We start from the raw sequence: 20,313 nt of genomic DNA on the forward strand, positions 1-20,313 counted from the left end.
TTTGGCTAAGGTATTTTCAAGATGGAGGCTGCCGTCATTCGAGCGACTCGCTCGTATGTATTCTAAATGGCAGATTCTACGCTTACGAGAATACTTGATTAGTTGGTAGAAGTAATTGCACATTAATGAGCACATATCATTTTGAAAGTACAAAGTGTTTTTTGCTAAGAATCAACTTAAAAAATTACACAGTGTAGCTTTAATGATAATGATTTTTATTATTATTGGCTTAATTTGGGTTTGCAACCTATTTGACATAATTATAAGTATATATTTTTTCAACAAACAGGGGAAATGTCTTAACACAGTTGAATGTAAAATTTAAAAAATAAAATAAAACATAATCCATGTTATTTATTTTTGATTCATGCTAGAAAGGGTGCAAAATGATATTGCTTCTTGGGTGTCAATAATATAAAGAAAGCAGTTTGTACTCTCTGCGTACTGTATTCAAATGTGCAATAATGTTGCCCAAGGGAGCAGCCTGAGGCCAGAAACGCTGTGGGTTCCTCTCCGCACCTGAAGAGACCAAGTCACCGATTTCCACCAATTAAACTACTGACCTCGCAGTTTGAAGGTGACCAGCCAGCTAATGAGATACAGCCAAGAGCCTTTTAAGCGTGTTTTAACGTTAACATCCTTTTATTTTTCAACCATCGCAGAGATCTATCCTCCTTTCCTTCCGTGTCTGTCAGCCTTGACCTCATCATGATTATTCCTTATCTCCAAACCATTTCATCCTTATCTCCCCCCCGCGCTCCTCACAATTACTCCAGCCCTCTGAAAATGGCAAACGCATGGGGTAAGAAATAGGATTGCCAAGCTTCAGTATTAGAGAGCGACAGGCACGCCTGAGATTCCATTTATCAGGCCCAAACAGGCTCAGAATTATTCGAGTTTGTTGAATCGCTTCCCCTCGCCTTTGATCTTCCTGTGCCCTTCTCTCTATTTATAAACCCCTCCTCCCCCACTCTTTCTCCCCCACTTCTCCCATATCCACACACAGCCCTGTGGATCATTCTCTCCCAAATCCTCTTCCCAAAGATTCCTTTCACACCAGCTCCCTTATCCCTGTGCGCGTTCGTCCTTCGGTCCCTGGCTGCCCCCTTGCCGCAGGATCTTTAAACGGGGTGATTATGGACCCGGCGTGTGTTGAAGGATTCCTAGCATGTCACTGGCTTTAAACGACAACCAAAACCCAGTCCTCCACCCCCCCTGCTCCAGCCCGATCAGGTTCCCGCAGCTTGTTAGGAAAATCAGACTCAGATACAGTGGCAGAACAACATCTCTTCATGCGCCACATGGGTTTGATGAGGCTGTTAAGACCGCTGGTATTATCATCACGGCACTTTGTCTGTCAGCAGAGGATCTGGTAGTGTTGCAGTGTCCAATCAATGTGCTTGTTTGAATCCAGTGGTCTTAGTTGTCATTGTGCAGGTTTAAGATGCGTTCTAGCGCCATACGTTATCTGAACAGTAAGTATGAAATCTTATTCCCCTTTCTATCCTACATAAACGCATGACACACACACACACACTCGCATGCACTTACCCTGTCACAGTGATTTACAGTGTGAGCCGGGCCCTGAAAGTGTTCTTTAATTTAATGAGGTAATTATACACTAGGGGCAGGAAGCAGACTGGACCTGATTTATGCATGCTGGCCGTGTTGTTTTGACACACACTTTGACTCTGCTGCAAGGACAACTGTCCCCCAACACACTTCGAGTACACTCGTGTTCTGATCCCCTCTGTGTTTCTCTCTCGGTTGTCAACAAATCTGTGTCGTTTCTCAGCTGGCATATATGAACGTACTAAATGGGTTTGAGAGTTCTCTCGTTGGATCAGTCACACATGTCCTGAATTATGTCAGCACTGTATTGCAGTGACAAGCAAACAGCAGCGAGAGTGGCGGTTTACATTTAGAGCTTAGTCTTCTGTCTTGCTTATGTGGGTGAAGGGGGAATTGGACATTCAGACGAACAGATAGTTCACTTAAAAATTTAAGTTATGTTGTTATATACTGCAATTCATGAAAATGGGTTTCAAACTCCAAAATTGACAAAATATAAAAAATTGTATTGAAACTTGCATCACATTTATTTATTTATTTATTTATTTATTTGATCAAAAATACAGTAAAAACAAATACTGTGAAATATTATTAAAAATTCGAATAACTTTTTTTCTATTTTAATATATTTAAAAAATGTAATTTATTCCTGTGATAGTAAAGCTGAATTTTCAGTCTTCAGTTTCACATGATCCTTCAGAAATAATTATAATATGCTGATCTGATGCTGAAGAAACATTTCTTCTTATTATTATCAATGTTGAAAACAGTTGTGTTGCTTAATATTTTTTTCTGAATTATTTAATAAATATATAATAATATTATTACTGAAATTTCAAAAGAACAGTACTTATTTTAAATCTTTTGTGACATTATAAATGTCTTTACTGTCACTTTTGATCAATTTAATGTGTCCCTGCTGAATTCATATATTTTATATATTTTATTTTAAAAAACGTATCCTAAACTTTTAAGCTGTGGTATATATTGGTCATAAATTTGAAACAAAGGTGTGATTGTTTGTTTGATAAAGGTGAAGGATTTTAATAAATAATGACTTAAATTTCAGTCTGCATGGCGTCAGAAGACTTGGAATACAGTGCATGAGTCGTATGGATCACTTTTTGAAATTTTATGGTGCTTTTATTGTGCTTGCTGGCAGCCATATACTTAAAGAAAATATCTTCTTTTTGTGTCCCTTGGAACAAACAACAACATCAGAGGATGAGTAAACCACAGAATTTTCATTTTTAGGTGAACTATCCCTTTAAGGCACACTGCGGCACTTTTGAAGAGAACCGTTTGCAGCAAAAGGGAGTATTTAGAGAGTGAGTCATGTGACTTTTGTTGAGCACTGCATCAGGGACCAGCATTGCCCACAAGCGACCACTGGCACTTTCTCTCTCTCTCACCAGCAATCTTGCAACCAGTCTGCCTCCTTATTCTTGCTCTTCTCTGTCTCTCCCCCGCTCTTTATCTCCCTGTGTGCTGTGCAGCCAGTGAGGAGTCTTGCATGGCTAATTTGAGTTAACGATGCCAAGGCTCGTCCAGGCCTGAGGCTCCAGCAGGAGAGCAGGAGGAACAGCTGTGGCCAGGCTGAGGCAGCATATCTTTCCAGTGCTCTCTCCATTTCTCCTTCGTTCTGTCTCCCCGCTCATCCTGACATGTATGCCCACAGCAGCACAGCCTAATGACGTTTTCTACGTGAGGAAACCATCTCAACGGCGCTCGGAAGAGCCGGAGAAGTCAGGAGAGAGTAGAGGCTTGACGAGCAATCTTGAAATAGAAGCGGAGAAGGGCAAAAAAATATCATCCTAGATTAAGAAGGAGACAGGCAGCGAGAGGGAGAGAGATAGAAGGGAACAGATTTAAGACTGCAGGGAACTTGAGGCGAGGAAAATCCAGCAGCAGAAATTAAGCAGCTTAAAGTAACTAAAGCTTAATTCTGACGAGAGGGTCCTCGCACGGTCTCATGCAAGAGGTTGCGCGGGCTGTAAAGGATAAGAGAAGACAGGCTGACAGGGAACAGAGACTCTGTGATGTGGATTGGGAGAGAGAGAGAGAGAGAGAGAGAGAGAGAGAGAGAGAGAAAAGAGGGGGCTGTTTCATAACCAAAGGTTGACATCTCTCTGATGAGTTTTGTGCTGACAAAAAAATGTGTCAGCACAGCCACCTCTGAGCCACCGTGCTTCACCTCTGTATGGCAAGAAAGTCATTTTTTGAGCAAAAGGAGCTTTATTCAGGCTTGGTGTTACAAATTTAACCTGATGACAGGATTTTAAGCTCATTTGGAAAGTTTAAAGTAAGAATTTGTGCGTTTGGCTTCTTTAACTTCATTCTTCTTGTCTCTGCAGGAAGCATCAACCGAACTGGGGGTGTCCCTACATTTCTGCGGACCCCCACCGTCATCCAGCCTCATCTGGATATGAAGCCCTTCCTACAGTTTCAAATGGAGACGAATCCTCCACACAGCGTTGGGCTTTTCCACAACTTCAACGCGGTGAGATTATGCCTCTGAAACATCTCTATTGACAGTGTTGCATTATTGCATTACTGTCCGGCCCAAAAAAAATTTAAAGTTGCTGTTTAGATTTAAATAGGCAAATACTATTTTAGAGTCTATGAATGGATCATTATTGCTGTGATTATTATGTTTCTAGCATGTTATATGTTTGGCAACTTAATTGATGGAGTGTGTAGCTTTTCATTTCTTAAACAACCATGTGGGAAGACACATCATGGCCATCCAGGCCATAATCATGTATGTGTATATATGTAAAAAAAAAATTATAAAAAAAAAAAAAAAGGAATTCAGTTAAGTAACCAAGCACTTTGGTTTTGAAAAATGGTTAAGCAGTACAAATGTTTCACTAACATTGATAATAATAATAAATGTTTCTTGAGCAGCAAATAGGCATATTAAAATGATTTCTAAAGGATTATGGGACACTGAAGACTGGAGTAAAGTGTGCCATTACAGAAATAAATAACATTTTAAAATATATTAAAACAGAAAATGGTAAAAATGTTTTTTATCAAATAAATGTAGCCTTGGTAAGCAGAAGAGTCTTCTTTCAAAAAACATTGCCAATCCCAAAACTTCTGAACAGTAGTGTATATAACAAAGAAAATGGACTTTACATTTCAGATAAATAAAAAAGTGACACTGCTTTGCAGGAGCAATATTAAAAGCATGCTCATTTTCATGTCATTCCAAACCAGTGTTATGATTATTATTTTCATCTGTGGAAAACAAACGGGAAACAGTGAAGATGATGATTTTAACTTTCAAGATCTTCAAAGCACATAAAGGTATTAAAGATTTCGGTTGCACTTTATTTTACAGTACGTGTACCGTGTACTTCCCTAAGAAAGTACAGGGTAATATAAGGTAACTACATGGGTTAAGGTTAGGTTTATCTGGTGTTTAGGTTTATCTGGTGTATTAATGTTACAATGCATTAATGCATTTGCATCTGATTACATAAAGATAACCTTAAATATTAAACCACTCAGTCTATTAATGATAGCTGGCTTGTTTGTGTATTTGAATTTTCCTGACTGCCTTCCGTTAGACAGTGTAATGCTGTATGAGTTCTCTCGTGTCACTGTGACTTATAGCTAATCATTTTGATTAGCATGCAGCAGCTCATTTCACTCTCTCAGCACTTTTACTCAGAGTCTGTTCCGCACATTTCCCAGATTGCATTCTGTTATGTAAATGAGGATGCTGGTCAGCGAATTGAACAGGAAAGGTTGTGGGATGGGATCCACCTATCCTCGAGGTGTCCGTCATATGTATTCTCTCTCTTAAATTCCATATATTTGCCTGCACTTGTTGCCAGTGTGAAAGATGGCGTGCCTCTTGGCACAGTATCGTGACACTGAGAAAGGAAAGAACACTCTACCCATGCCAGCTCAATAAATCCACATCACATGTTGTTGCCTTCCAATTCTGCCACGTTATTTTCTTTTCAGTAAAAGCCAAGGGATGTTTAAATGTTTTTAAATATGCATGAGCTTGTGAAAGAGTCAGCATCTAAGAGCTTAACTACTGTCTCTTGTTATTTGGCCATTTATTATATATTCAGACACTGAGCTGTAATCTTTAGATTGAGGCAGTTTTAGCATTGCAGCAGGCTATTAATCACAACAGTTAAAAGCTCAATGTGAGAGTGACCGGGTGTCCGACGGCGAAATACTCCTGATGCCCAGTAGGGGGCAATGTTGGAGTGGCTGGAAGGACAGGCTGACCTCTCTCTAGGACACTGCAGTGTTTAGGCTAATGCCTAATGGAATACTGACAAATACAAAAGACCCCTTACACAAGTTGTAATACATAGGCTTTTATTGAGTTATTTATATAATGTTTGGCAAATGCGTATATATATATGTTTCATTCTGGGACTGTTTCATTATTTTCTATTATTATTTATTTATTTAGCAGAATTTTCAATTAGTAAATTGGAACTTAAAACAAATGTACATGGTGTACTAATAATCAAATGCGCTCAACTAAGCGGTCCTCTCTTTCATATAAAGTGTTGTTTAACATTCTGGTTCGTTCTTGTGAATTGTTTCCAAACAGTCCCCTATCCTAAGCAGTTCTCTCTTTCATATGTTCTTTCAACTTGGAAATTAAGTGTGATTCATTCTATCTAGTGAATCGGTTAGGTCAGATTCATAAAAAGGATTCACTGTTTCAAGTCCCTGTACCATGTTTTTTGACTCAGTTATGTTAATTATGGTGGCTTTACTGTACTTTTAATATAAATGTATTCAAGTTTACTGTCACATACTGAGAATATTTGTTCATTGTTCAAAAACGACTCTGATTAAATGATAAATGACATTCTTAAATAGTTATGCTTTTATTATTTATAAAAACAAACTGCGTAACTTTAATGTAATTAGCTACTATTTATTTGCACAAACTACTTTCAAATTCTCTAAATTATGATTAGCTTGCTTTGGCAAGCTACAGTTTCAAAGTAGCTTCCCCAACACTGCTTATAAACATAAGATTTGTTGGCTGTGCTCAAGTTGTTCCATCTGGAATCGCATTCATGTTGGAATGCAACAACCATGATCAAAGCTAATGAAGCTGTAATCAGTTCAAAGTATTATTTGTTTTTAAATGTGTTTGTTTGGCCAAATCATTATTTTGCTATGTACATTTCACCAATATCAGATGCTTTTGATCAGCTTTAGATAGAACTGGGACAGACCTCAATCTTCCATTCCTCTACGGTCCAGCTGTAATTTGTCTTTAATGTGATTTGGCCTCTGAGTCAATTTGCCTGCAGGCAGTGAGGCACCTGAATCAGTTATACGAAGCAGCTGGTTGTGGCATGAAGGTGCAGAAAAGCTCCCCAGACACGCTTATTCCGCAGGATCAGGAATTTCGTAGGCGTTAAATCGTGCGGCTTGTGCACCGACTTGTTGCATTTCACCTGCAGCCACCTTCGAGTAAAGCTCACTCGCAGAAGACGACGGTTCTGCGCAAAGCTTGCCAATTTTCCTCGCTGAGTAATGCAACTCCACGTGGACTTTTGGAGTTGAAATCTTTTGGCTGCATTCACTCTACCTCTGATGACCCCCTCGAAAAACTGTAATTTTCAAACTTAAGAGCTGGAAGATATCAATCACAAGGCATTATGAGTTCAAATATTTTTGGAAGTTTTATTAATTGAGCCCGGGTCACAGCTGTATTGGTTCCACATGAGTTTTAGAGGTATGTAGCAAGAGCGAGAGGACTGTCATAATGGGGAGATGGAGGAGGGCTGAATTCTGCAGCTTGTGCATAAGTGTTTTTGATTGAATGAGGGAGTGAAGGGGTGATTTGGGGAGTGAGAAAGGAAAAAAAACTGAGGGAGTGCATGACATTCTTAGTGCATCTGGGCAAAATAAGCAGTCAGCAAGTGAGCATGTAGGACAGAAATAGGAAGGAGATCTTTGAAAGAGCTCAGGAAAGGGACGACAGAATTTATTAGTGGAGAAAAAAGGGGAAGGAAAGGACAGAAAAAGCCAGTGAGAAGCAGAGGAAAATGAAGAGAGAGCATCCAACCAGGAACGCAGTCTTGGCTTGCTGTGAAGTGTCAGGAAGGATGGAGGGAGGAATGGAAGGAAGGTGGATGAGATTAAACAGCGGAGAACGAGAAACTGATCCCTAACGGCAAGAGTGACGACCGACGGTGGAAAAGAAGAGACAAAACTAGGAAGAGAGACATCAATTAATCATATCCTGGACCTGTAAGCGCAAGAATTGCTCGCTGTCATCCCCAGAAGGGGGCACAGAAGCGTGCGAACGCGAGAGTGTGGGAGAATCAGGTGGTGTGGTGGGACAGCCAGGATCCCTTCAGGATGAGTGACACTCTCGCACACACCCTCCCACACACAAACACGCGCTCCCTCATGGAGGATCCAATGCAGCTGCGAGATCCAGGCGCTGCCGGGGATATGAAGGTGAGTGCCCTCCAGCTAACTCAGGCAGAGAGCAGGGTACTTTTATCTGGGTCTCAAGCGCTGGACGCTGAACGGCATTCGTTTTATCTGCCATCGCACCTTCTTCTGTGTTTGAACGCAGTGCATTTTGGGCTTGTGGTGTCCGGCATGCTGTGTTTGTATTAACTGACATGGGATCTTGTTGTAAGTGGAAGGGGAGACTCTTGTGAATTAAGTTTTTTAGGTTTTTTTTACACGTTTATTTATGTTTTAAATCTATTTTACATGTTTCCTTTAAAGGGATAGTTTACCCAAAATAATTGACTCACCTTCATGTTGTTCCAAACCTGTATGAACTTTATTTGTTTTGCAGAACACAAAGGATATTTTCATTTTCATAACATTTTAAAGAATGTTTTCACGTTTTTGCCCATATAGTGAAAGTCAATGAGGTTCAAAACATTGGACCCTTTTGACTTTCACTGTATGAAAAAAAAAAAACTTATTTTACATCATGTTCCACAGAGTAAAGTCAGTAAAAGAGTGAGTTAAAGATGACAGAATTTAAATTTTTGCATGAACCATCCCTTTAAAGGGTCATTAAAGGGTCTGTGTTTTTATAGTAAGAAGGATCTGGCTATTTTTGACCAGTTATCAGTGTGTGGGATGTGGTTTTCCAGAGGGAGCATCAGGAGGTCATATGACAGACACTGTGCTTGCCAATTGGATAAATGTAACATGCACTGTTAATTGCTCTCTTTGATAATTAGTATAGATGCAGTGTCTGCCAACACCATAAAAATACAGCATGTTATAGAGGCTTCCATAAAACATGAACAATAACACATGCCTTAAAGGAATATTTCACTAAAAAATGTATCATTTACTTTACATCATGTCATCCTGTATTACTTTATTTCTTCTGTGGAAAATAAAATATGTTTTATGTAACATATAGAGAGTTTTAAAGATATATGTTTTCCCCCCCATATACAATGAAAGTCAATGTTTTGGACCCCATTGACTTTGAAAGTCATGATGTAAAGTAAAATGATGACCAAATATTATAGGTGAACTGCCCCTTTAAGGCATCTTTCAGCTGTGGTTTGGTGGTTTCATTAGTTTGATTCTTGTAGCATCATCATAAAGCCGTATCATGACATTGTTGAAGTTTAAGGAAATTGGTTGGGATAGTTATGTGCCAAGATGTCTCTCGACTGAGAAAGTCAAAGGAATAAATCAACACCAGCAGAAGACCACTTCAATGCAGTGCTATTTTTACTTCATAATGCGAAGCATGATGGACCAACACCCATGATTTTGGTCTAGAAATGCATTTTAACTTCTGTATGCTATTAAATCTTGATTAGAAGGGCGTTCTGGGTTAAAATGCAGCCAGCAGACTTTTAAAAAAGACATGAGCCTTAAAACTAATCTTTTTCTGAGCTTTGATTTTTCCTGTGAATCCTGCCGGAGCCCCTCCTCCATCCGTTTCCTCGCTGAGGCTGTTAGTACTGACAGTTGTATCTATTGATGTGTTCTAGCTGGAGGTGTTCTGATTACCCTGCTAACTGCCAGCTTCACTTAATCCTCTGGAGATTCATGAAGGCAAAGCCATAGAACAACATCATTGTGGCTAATCCACTGCCTGTCTGACTGATGTAATGTGGACGTTACACATGCACAATGGCATCAGGGTCCTCGACGGTTACGGTGACGCAGAACACAAACAAGTTTTCGGGCCTGTGCCAAATGAGATAAGAGGCAAAAATCGGAGGAAATCCGGTTCAAGAACGCTAACCTACAGTCGGTGGACGCTGTCATCCTGAACCACGTCTCGGCTCTGTGTTTGCTTCTAGTAGAGGGTTGCCTGGATACGTTTCGTTTGCAGAGTTTCAAAATGTTTTTGTTTGACTAAGAGAATATTCATTTCAGGTTCTCTCGCGTTTCCCAGCCAAGAGGAGATGTTCCAAACGGGCCTGGCTTAGTCTATTGTTTTTAGAATTTGGAATAAAAAGCACAACCATTATAGATGTTTTCGAAAGGTTAAACATTTTCTTTCTGCAACTGGCTGTATTGGAAATCATGTCTCACAGGCATTCTTTATTAGTCTAAAAAATTTGTCAAGTTTGACTGTTTTCCAGAAAGAATGAATTGGTAAATGTATGCACGCAGATTAGCTGCATCATGTCATGTCGAAATACTCAAATGAAATGAAACTATATCAAGTGAATAATCATGCTGGGAATCATAGGACAATAGAGCCCTGAATGCAGACCACAAGGCCAAAAGATTTTTGGACTGCGACCATCAGGCTTTGTGCATTAAGCTGGTCATAAACAGAGGCTTAACCATTGGCGCTATGAGATGCGGTACTTAGGATATTGGGTTAAATTTATATTAAAAGTCTGACAACTCACATTATGGACACTAATACAGAAACAATTTAATGTGTGTCTGTGATGTATGTACACTGTACAGTATATAATCAACATACTATAAATATAATAGTGTGTGGCTATTATATATATATTTATTCAGACACCTTTAACATTTCTCACATTATCACAGTTTATTCGGCTATAGTTTAGAAAATGGTAATAAAATATGATAAGAACTCAGGGTTATCAAATCAGTTGATATTTCACTGGGTTTGGCCATCCTTCTGTTAGACTGTCTCTCAAATGAATTAGGTTGAATATCTGTCAGCTGTTACATTTAAGTACATAATTAGATAATACCAATTTAGGTCAACCAATTACCAAGCAATGCTTAATTTTGTTCAGTCTCTGGTGTAAAAATGTCACATGAGTAACTAAAGAAAAAAACACTTAAGCAAAACATGGTCAGGTCAAAGTGTCTGAGTTATTTTGGTCTGAATAATAACCCTAACCCATAATTTTACTGGTAGTCCACTGTATGAAGACTATTTGGGTATGATATGTCACAGTTTACTTTATTTTGCTATCCTCACTTACATAAATGAACTATAGTGTCCTGCACCCACTAGAAAAAAAAAAAAAAACTTCAAAAATGATATCTGCTGTCTGAATAATTTTTGCTTTGACTGTATATATACAGCCGGCTTTTATGAATAAATATATATTAAAAAATATTTTTGAATTAAATATATTTGTAACAATAATTTTTGTTAATATTATTTAATTGACCAGATCTAACATGAACTAATTATAAACAGTCAAGTACCAAACTGGAACAAATGTATTGCGCACTGTTAGTTATTTATCCAGAAGATTCTATTCAGGAACCTTTTGGTATGCAGTTTATATGCTGGTTTAGAAATGATCTAGTGTAATGTGGCCTCATTAATGGAAAGTGAGTTATTAGGTTGTCTTCGTTTATTATCTAAGTCATTGATATTTTGAAACTTGACGAACAACATTTGTGCAAGAGAAGAGCTGCTCACCCTGACTTGATCTCACAGGTGTCCTGACTCTTTGCACCATATGTTCACCCTTTAGCCATGTTCTACTGCCACCTAGACCTTTCCATCAACATGATTAATGACCTTGTCTGTCTAACGGGAGCCGGATCAGAGTTTAGTTTCACAAGTCCTTTCTCTTTTCCCTTTCCCCCTTTCTCTTTCTCCTGTTCTGTGTTCAGATGGATCCTGTTCAGAAGGCAGTGATCAACCACACCTTTGGAGTCCCACTGGTGAAGACCAAACGGCCAATCATTTCCTGTAATGTCTGCCAGATCCGTTTCAACTCTGAGGTGAGGCATCTGATATTGGACTGTTTGACATGCATGTTCTCTTTGGTGGCTTACTCAACTGGCTTATTGAATTGAAGACATGAAATCGTATATAGATTTCTTAGATTGAGCTTTATATGTAATATGAGTGTTATGTTTATGTTGCTGAGATACTTTGCACACTCTGCTTTCTAGTCCGGAAATAGCCAATGGCAAATCCTCTTTGAAGTACTGTATCCGCATAGCATGTCAGAGTAAATTCTTACAGGATGAAGCCTTTTTACGATTAAAAAGAGTTTAAAGAAAATCTCTTTCAACATACAGTAATATCTCAATTATAAGAGATTATTTCCACCAGGAAATGCTACAGAAACCTTCCTACAAAAACAACGTTAAATTTTCCATTTTAGACTTTTATTGCAAGATTCCTATCGCACATTTTGCAGTTCCAATATTCCTCGCGCATCAATGAAAGCAATTATGTTAGTTGTTTATGCCACGCTTGTTTGGGGGGAAACTTAAGCCTGATATATTCTGGGCTGAATTCAGTTGCAGCTGTGGCAGACATTGTGACATGTGTGAGATTAGTAACAGAGCAGGACCTGGGAGTGTCCCACTAGCCTGCGCTATTTTTACGGACGAGAACTGTAATCATGGGCAGAAAGTGGCTTTCTTGGTGTGAGCCTGTAATCTTGGGCCTCCAGTCGAGCAGATGTATGGCCTTCTTTAAACTGCATCCACAGACAATGAAAAACAGGGAGAAGACGGAGAGGCCAAGCCTGCATGTGAAGACCAGTGAAAATAGCTGTTTGCCCAGCTCGCTTTTAATGATTTATGGGGAGAGATTTTGAGACAACTCAGCAATTCTGTGAAACAACTGGACTTAACCCTCTATGGTACGGTGTTGCCTCCAGGCAACATAGTCTATTTTAGCTTTTTTTTTATAAAAACATAATAAAATGTAATTGTTCAATGCTCTCTAAGGGGAGGGGAACTCAAATACTAACCAAAGAAAATGCAAAAGAGTGGTCACATGACCCACAGAGGTACATTTAGTTCCCTCTTTCAACACATGTGCACATGTCACATGGCTCCATATTTTCTCCACTGAAAAGGGCATTTTTCACTAATTTCTGTCCAAATAATCAGCCACAAAAAATCAGAGTCACCTTCATTGGTAAGTAAAGAAGTATTTTCAAAAAACTTTACATTATATATCATCAAATTTATCATAGGAAATTACATAAAACTGCTTGTTGCCTCGAGGCAACATTGTACCATAATGGAATCACATAAGGCCATGCCAGGCATACTACGTATGAATACAATTATATTTTATTTGTAAGGAAAAGAGTTTGAATTATCTAAATGTATCTGTATTTTTGCAAACTGAAAACTTGGCATGGTTCGACGGGACATTTGGCCACTATAGTGGGTAATCGGACAAATAGTGGGTTCGTGGGAAAGGGGCGTGGCTTGGGAGTGGTCAGCGGGGGTCGATGGAGTATTTGGCCTCTATAGTGGGTAATCGGACAAATAGTGGGTTTGTGGGACAGGGGCGTGGCTTGGGACTGGTCAGGGGGGTCAACGGGACATGTGCCTACTATAGTGGGCAATCGGACATATGGGTTAGTGGGACAGGGGCACGGCTTGGAGCCGGTCAGGGTGAACAGGACATTTGGCCACTATAGTGGGCAATTGGACAAATAGCGGGTCCATGGGACGGGGGCATGGCTTGGGACAAGTCAGGGAGGGTCAATGGGACATTTGGCCACTACAGTGGGCAATCGGACAAATAGTGGGTTAGTGGGACGGGGGCGTGGCTTGAGACAAGTCAGGGAGGGTCAACGGGACATTTGGCCACTACAGTGGGCAATCGGACAAATAGTGGGTTAGTGGGACGGGGGCGTGGCTTGAGACCGGCGGTGGGGTCAACAGGACATTTGTCTACTATAGTGGGCAATCGGACAAATAGAGGGTTAGTGGGACTTGTAGGGGTCTCGTATTTCGGGGGGTTCCCGACGGGCCCCTGGAGGACCCCACACGGGTCATTAGGTCGGCCGGGGAGGTCTTCCAAATGTTTGATCTTGCTGTTGTTGAGGCCTGGCCTTCATATTAGGATAATGTTATAGTGATTGTAAATGTTTTACCTTGACACAGCATGTTTTGATGTTTTTTAATGTTTTGATATGATAACTTGATGATATAATGGTTTGTAGTACTTGCGTTCCACGATGGTACAATGTTGCCTGAGGGCAACAGCTGGATAATAAATGTTACTTTTTATTAAATATGAAATGTGTAATTCAATAAAAACTTGATAAATCTGTTTGTTCAAGTGTTTAGTTAAATAAATTGATGTTTTCAATAAATATATAATTTTTTTTCTTCATGAAAATGTCAAATGTTTAAATTTGTCCATTGTGGTACAATGTTGCCTTGAGGCAACAAACTTATAATTAATAAATAAATAAAAAAATTATGATAATGTTTATTGATATTGCTATAGTGTCAAATTTTAATCAGGAAAAACATAACAAATATTTTTTTTCTCACTGATATCATAATGCGTACCATGTAGTAGGATCATTGGAGATTAGAGGTGAAGATTAGATTGAAGTTGTTTACTGCAGTTATTTCCATCATCTAATGTTGCTTTGTTTTGGTTCATAGTAAATATCCTAGACGGTTGTTAGTTCAGCTATAAATTCCAGATCCCAAAGTGCCACCCAAAGATGCCTTTAGTTTACAATCTAGTTCATGACCCTCAAGTCAAACAAGCTTGACACATACAAGTGTGCTTGTAAATAATAATGCATGCTGTTCAATAAACCTTAAGCACTTGACTACAGATTAGACATCTCTGACACCTGCAGCTGTCCTGGTTTGTAAAAGATAGGCATATAATTTCAACACCCCTGCTTTGCATTTAACTACACACTCACACATGTTGTGTTTTCATGTTTCATGGGGACTTTCCATAGACGTAATGGTTTTTATACTGTACAAACTGTATATTCTATCCCCTTACACTAACCCTACCCCTAAACCTACCCATCACATTATAAAACAGCATTTTTACATTTAAAAAAATAGTTTATACCAGATTCATAAATGAGGACGTCCCTAAAGGGAGGTTTTTGGAGATTTTGTCAGGTTTTTGGTCACTTCTGGGTACAAATTTGTCCCCAAAATATAGCTAAGTAGGTACACACACACACACACACACACACACACACACACACACACACACACACACGCACACACACACATGGCACTTTCCACAAAAAGGGTACAATATGGGGCCTGCTTTTTTTCTTACTATTATTATATAATTTTGTTATACATTTTGCAAAAAAATTTAATAAATATTTTGATAATATTTTTAAATAACATGGGTAAGGGCTGATGCTTAATAAATACAAATAATATGACTCATATCAGTTTAACGCATTAAGTGAAAAGTATGACATATTTTATTTATTAATTCATTTATTAATTCTTAAATTTTTCAAATGATTTTATTATTTTTACATTTATTTATTTAGTATGATTTTTAAGGAGATACATACATTGTGTGTTTAAAACGACCAACTTTTCAAGCTACGTTAATTTTACGTTAGATTATAACATAAACAAAAAACATAATTTGGGTATTGTTTTTTTTTTTTTAGTGTGCTGTATCCGTGGACAGTGCCACATGCAAACACTCATAAACCTTCATACAAACTCACACATTCTTTTGTCATTTGTCCTAACAATTTAAACTCTTATTTATTTTTAAAGTTGTCAGGCATCGAGTGTTCACGGCGTAAAATCAGTTGTGAGCGAAAAACGGAGAGATCAAAAGAAAAGACATCAAACAATTGCAAGTTTGTATGTTCTGTTAGAAATAGTGCTACTTCTTTCATGCATTGTTGCACTGGAAATGATTCAGCTACGTTAGGAGATTAAATTATACAATGCCATGTTTCATTAAACGGTTACACAGAGCAACGAGTCTACATTTTCTTCCTCTACTATCCTGAATAAAGCAATGCATTTGTTCCTTGAAAATATCTAATCCCTCGCCTCCTTCCCATCATCATTTCACGCTCCATTATGGATTCATAGATTCCACCCCCCCCCCCCCCCCCCCCCCCCCCCCCCCCCCCCCCAGTGCCGATAACTGAGGACATTTGTGGTGGAAAAAGCAGACAATTGGCCGCCAGCAAGTGTTATCTGATGCATTCATCAAACTAGGAGCTCCGACTTGTGTTATGCTGTGCTGCCAGTGTCCCTCTGTCCCTTTCACTCTAGCGCAAGATGGAGGTATAACCTTGCAGCGCTGCAGAAGTGATGTCACCATATTGTGTCACTGTTGCTGCAGGACAGGGTTGAATGCGTGTCCCTCCCCCTGCCAGAGCTGCAGTGGCCCACCGATGTCGCACAATTTCCGTCATTCACTGGCTGTTTTTCCGTCACTAGGGCAAATTAACCTTCCTTCCATGTGTGTGATGAGCGTCGGGACTTGGGAATAGCCACAGCTGTCAATCCTCCTCATGCAGCCCTTTCCCATTTTGTTGTGGTAATCGTATTTATGTTGGTGTATGTTGCGTTACATACTGTGTTCACACGTGGTTCAATGAGACTGGGACAATCTGGTCTCTGTGTCCTAATTTGTCCTTGGAAAAGTTCTTCATGCTCATGCTTCCTGTTTTTCCATCGTTGTGCTTAGAATAATTAATCTTGTGCTCTCAAAACCAACTCATCTCTCTTATGTAAAACCCTGTGCCATCTGGGCGAGAACTTTCCTCGTTTCCTTATTCTATTGATAGCGCTGCATTCATACCAGCACTTCATTCTCATTGGCACATTTTGGATTTGGCTTAGTACTTGATTTGTATTCATATCTAATGGCTGAGGTATTTTTCACACATAATGCATGCCCTCTCTTGTAAGTCACTTCATTATGAAAGAATTAACTGAGAATTTCAATTAATGAATTCTGTATGTGGGATCAAATTGGATTTGTATTGCTAATAGTTGAATTTGAGTTAGGAACTGGCCAAAACAGCTTAGCTACAAACTGGTTGTTAAAAATAAGTATGTTTCTAAAGGATGATGGTGTCATTTTATCAGTTTTTTTTTTTAAATACCAGAACTGAATGATGCTCAGTTGCATTCTCATTGATGCATTCTTTCGGCAATGCGGGCGGACCACCATACAAAAATACTCAAGACAGAGAACTGCATGTTCTACTATTTGGCACTGCTGAATCTACAGCATGAAAAGGACAACATAAGCAGTCTAGTCCAATTCCCGAATCTTACGAACCTGTTCTTTTTAGTGAATAAAAATTATACATTGCAACCAGTGTAGTCCGACTCTCAAACAAATGACTTTAATGAATCGGTTCTTTTTAGTGAATCGAAAACATACAGTGTAGACTGATTCCTGAATGAATGATTCTAATAAGCAGTTTCTTTTTAGAGTATCAAACGAATACAGCTTACAATTAACTGTGAGAACTGTAGTTTCTGATTGGTTGTTCATTCATTCAACAATGTGTAAAGATGCACATTAGTTTTGTCAGTAGTATATATATGAAGAGTTCAGATGCAAAAGCCTCTAAGTGCCATCTTAAATTTTCTTCTAGAATGATCATTTTTATCAAGCTCGTATATTTAAGTTCAGTCATTTCACTTAAATTACAATTCATATATATATATATAGTCAAAGCCAATTATTTGATTTCATTTATGACACCTCTAAAAGACGAAGACGTCAAGTTTCTCAAAAATGCATTATTAAAGAATTAATTTTTTTTTAAACAATAATAAAAATTATTATTATTCAAGGATTTTAAAAAATGACAGCATTTTTATTCAATATTTAGTCCTTACTAAAAGAATTGCTAAGAGGAATTGGAACTAGAACCGTTAAATTCTTTACTATTACCATTCCTAGTCACAGACTGTTTAAAAAAATATTTGGAATCTCCAGTATTGACTGTGTTCTCTGTAACTCATGGTTGTGATTACCGCCCTAGACAGTTTGAGTCTGTTGCTTGCACGTGGCAATGGCATGAGCTGTGTTTCTCATTTGTTTTTGGATGCATATTCTTTCTTCTGCATTTTTTTCTTTCCTCTATTTCAAGTCTGATCAGTTATACATAATTTGTTTTGTCTGTGTGACCTCTGTCAAAAAACCTAAAAAAAAACCTAAAAAAAAAAAACCTCTAAAACATATGGAGCACCTGTGCTTTAGCCCCATATCCATTGAGTTCTCTGTTGGTTTCCGCCAGAACCACATGGCTATCTTCTCCTCTTTCCTCCTTAATCCCAGGGATCGCTGCTCTTTTAGTACTTTTTTCCCACATCCTCCTCAGTTTCCTATGTGCTTTAGACAGGCAGCTTCTTCAAACCCCTGAAGGCTTCGATTACAGACCACCAGCTATATAAGGTTCTGTCATCACCAATTACAGCCCACAACCTGCCACAACAGACAGGCAGGGCCAACCTAATGCCATTCCCTCAAGTGTACCCTAACGGTCTTAAAGGCCTATCCTAGCTGTCTTAATCTCTTTGTTCCCATGAGTCTCTGCTGGGGTTCCACGCCTCTTTTAATGTTGTGAGCGTCTGAGCCCTGGATGACACTCTGGTATGAGTCTCTTGGTCCTGCTCCCAGTGTCTGCAGCAACGGTTGTCAACTCATTCTCAGTTTCACACAACAGCTAATCCAGCCATTTAATAATCATCATCATGTTTTTCCTTATGGGACACATTCTGAGGCCATGGCTGTTTTGGGAAGCGGCTGCTAGTTGATCTGTTTGAAGCGTGCTGCTGGGAGGCAGGACAGATATGCATAGTGCTCCCCTGTTATGAGGATGCAGACCGCAGGCCGCAGGCGACAGCTCCAGTGTGAGCATCTCTGGAAATATCTCCTCGTGTGTTCCTGCTAGAGGTCAAGTCAGCATGATCGATGAGTGGACTAGATTGTGCCACATCAGAGAAGTGGAATTGTTTATGCAGATTAGAGCTTTCACAGTAGTCAACTGTTTTGTGTTTCCTTTGGTTTTGCACTGTTTCTGCACTGACCGCTGAGACGGCTAAATATGTCCTTTCACTTTACAATGGTCTCATTCTCTCTACTTATACAAACACAGCGTTGCCGTCTGCGTTCTCACAGGTTCGAGTTTTTAAAGTTTGCGCAGAGAGAACTTAAGGGTTTTCTGTTAGAACGGTGCGGTGTTAGCGGCCCCTAAGTTAATAACTAATGATCGTTGCGACGGAAGTGAATCAATCAAAACTTACTTTAGCTGGACAATAACTTTATTCTAGAGCTGCTGTAAAGCCAAAACAATCTCTGTTACTTTAATTTACCATTATCAATGTAAAGCTGCTTTGAAACAATCTATATTGTTAAAAGCGCTATATAAATGAAGGTGACTTGACTTGACTTGATAATGAAATCATGGGAAAAGACCTCATATTCTTTGTCTGATGTTATAAATTATTTTGTGTAATTTATTTTATTATTAATAATAATAAATTAAATATAATTAGTAGTGTTAATATTTCATTTAAAGTTAATATAATTAATAGTTAATATAATTTAAATAATAATAAAATTGTATTCAAATAATTAAAACAACTTTGCTTATTATTATTATTATTAAATTAGTGTATATCCAGAATACATAATAGGGTGGATTAGTGTATATCCAGAATACATGTCATTTAATGGAATACATCATTGTATGTAATTTATTTTAATAATAATAATACATTAACTAAATTATTGTTAACACTTTTTATTTTAATGTGTTCTTGTTACATGTTACGTGTATATACTATAGTTATAACTATAAATGAGGCATAATTACATGCAACTAACCCTAAACCAAACCCTAATCATACCCTAACCCTATAGTAAGTACATGTAGTTAATTATTATTACTCAGCACTTAACTGTATAATTACACTGTAATAGGGACACATTAAAATAAAGTGTAACCAAAAATATTATTATTATTATTATTATTAATTATAATAATAATGTTGATAATAATATAATTTGTATTAAAAAAGTTCAAATAACTTAGTTTACATAAATTATTTTTAAGACATGTAAAAGTAGCCTATTAAGACAGTCAGTTTCACACTCACAGAAAATGGATGTCATGTGGCATCAGTGTCCTGGGACTAGCATGTAGGTATAAGCCCATGTTATGACTCCTGGATGGGGCATCCAGTACCAGATGTCAAATATGGCCTGTAAGCATTAAAAACTTTTTGTACTATACCTGTTTTGTTTGTGTACAGCTCCTTGTGGATTTTGAAAGGTGTGCTCATAGAATGTCTAAGCACCATTACCTGTGTGTTCATTTCAGAGTCAAGCAGAAGCCCACTACAAGGGGAACCGTCATGCTAGGAGAGTCAAAGGCATCGAGACCTCAAAGAGTCGCCCACAAGAGAGTGACAAACCTCCTCCCGGGCCCGTCTCGTCCCCCTCACCTACGGGACCCTTGCCGGCTGTCTTAGACACTGAGCCCAATAAAACAGGTAAGAGCTTGAGAATAAGTGGCTTTGTACAATATA

The 20,313-nt window shown here is 38.6% G+C and overlaps 1 protein-coding gene and 1 long non-coding RNA gene across 4 annotated transcripts in view; one reads left to right on the forward strand and one right to left on the reverse strand.

Annotated features, from left to right (window-relative positions):
• znf385a (zinc finger protein 385A) overlaps positions 1–20,313 on the forward strand; it is an 87,517-nt gene that overhangs the window by 51,910 nt on the left and 15,294 nt on the right. For 2 of the 3 annotated variants that reach the window (XM_082144910.1, XM_082144911.1), the window contains exons 2-4: positions 3,927–4,072; positions 11,641–11,751; positions 20,106–20,277. In XM_082144910.1, the coding sequence (XP_082001036.1) occupies positions 3,927–4,072; positions 11,641–11,751; positions 20,106–20,277 (429 nt within the window). Of the gene's footprint in view, positions 1–3,926; positions 4,073–6,641; positions 8,038–11,640; positions 11,752–20,105; positions 20,278–20,313 lie in introns of those variants that run through there. The other variant, XM_082144912.1, reaches the window with a different exon arrangement.
• On the reverse strand, positions 12,007–15,139 carry LOC309480472. The gene is made up of 2 exons (XR_014199651.1): positions 14,305–15,139; positions 12,007–12,619 (listed from the first exon to the last, which is right to left on the reverse strand). It is a non-coding gene; the product is annotated as an uncharacterized lncRNA (long non-coding RNA).

This window comes from Leuciscus leuciscus, assembly GCF_965113295.1.
Source record: "Leuciscus leuciscus genome assembly, chromosome: 18".
Classification (NCBI taxonomy): domain Eukaryota; kingdom Metazoa; phylum Chordata; class Actinopteri; order Cypriniformes; family Leuciscidae; genus Leuciscus; species Leuciscus leuciscus.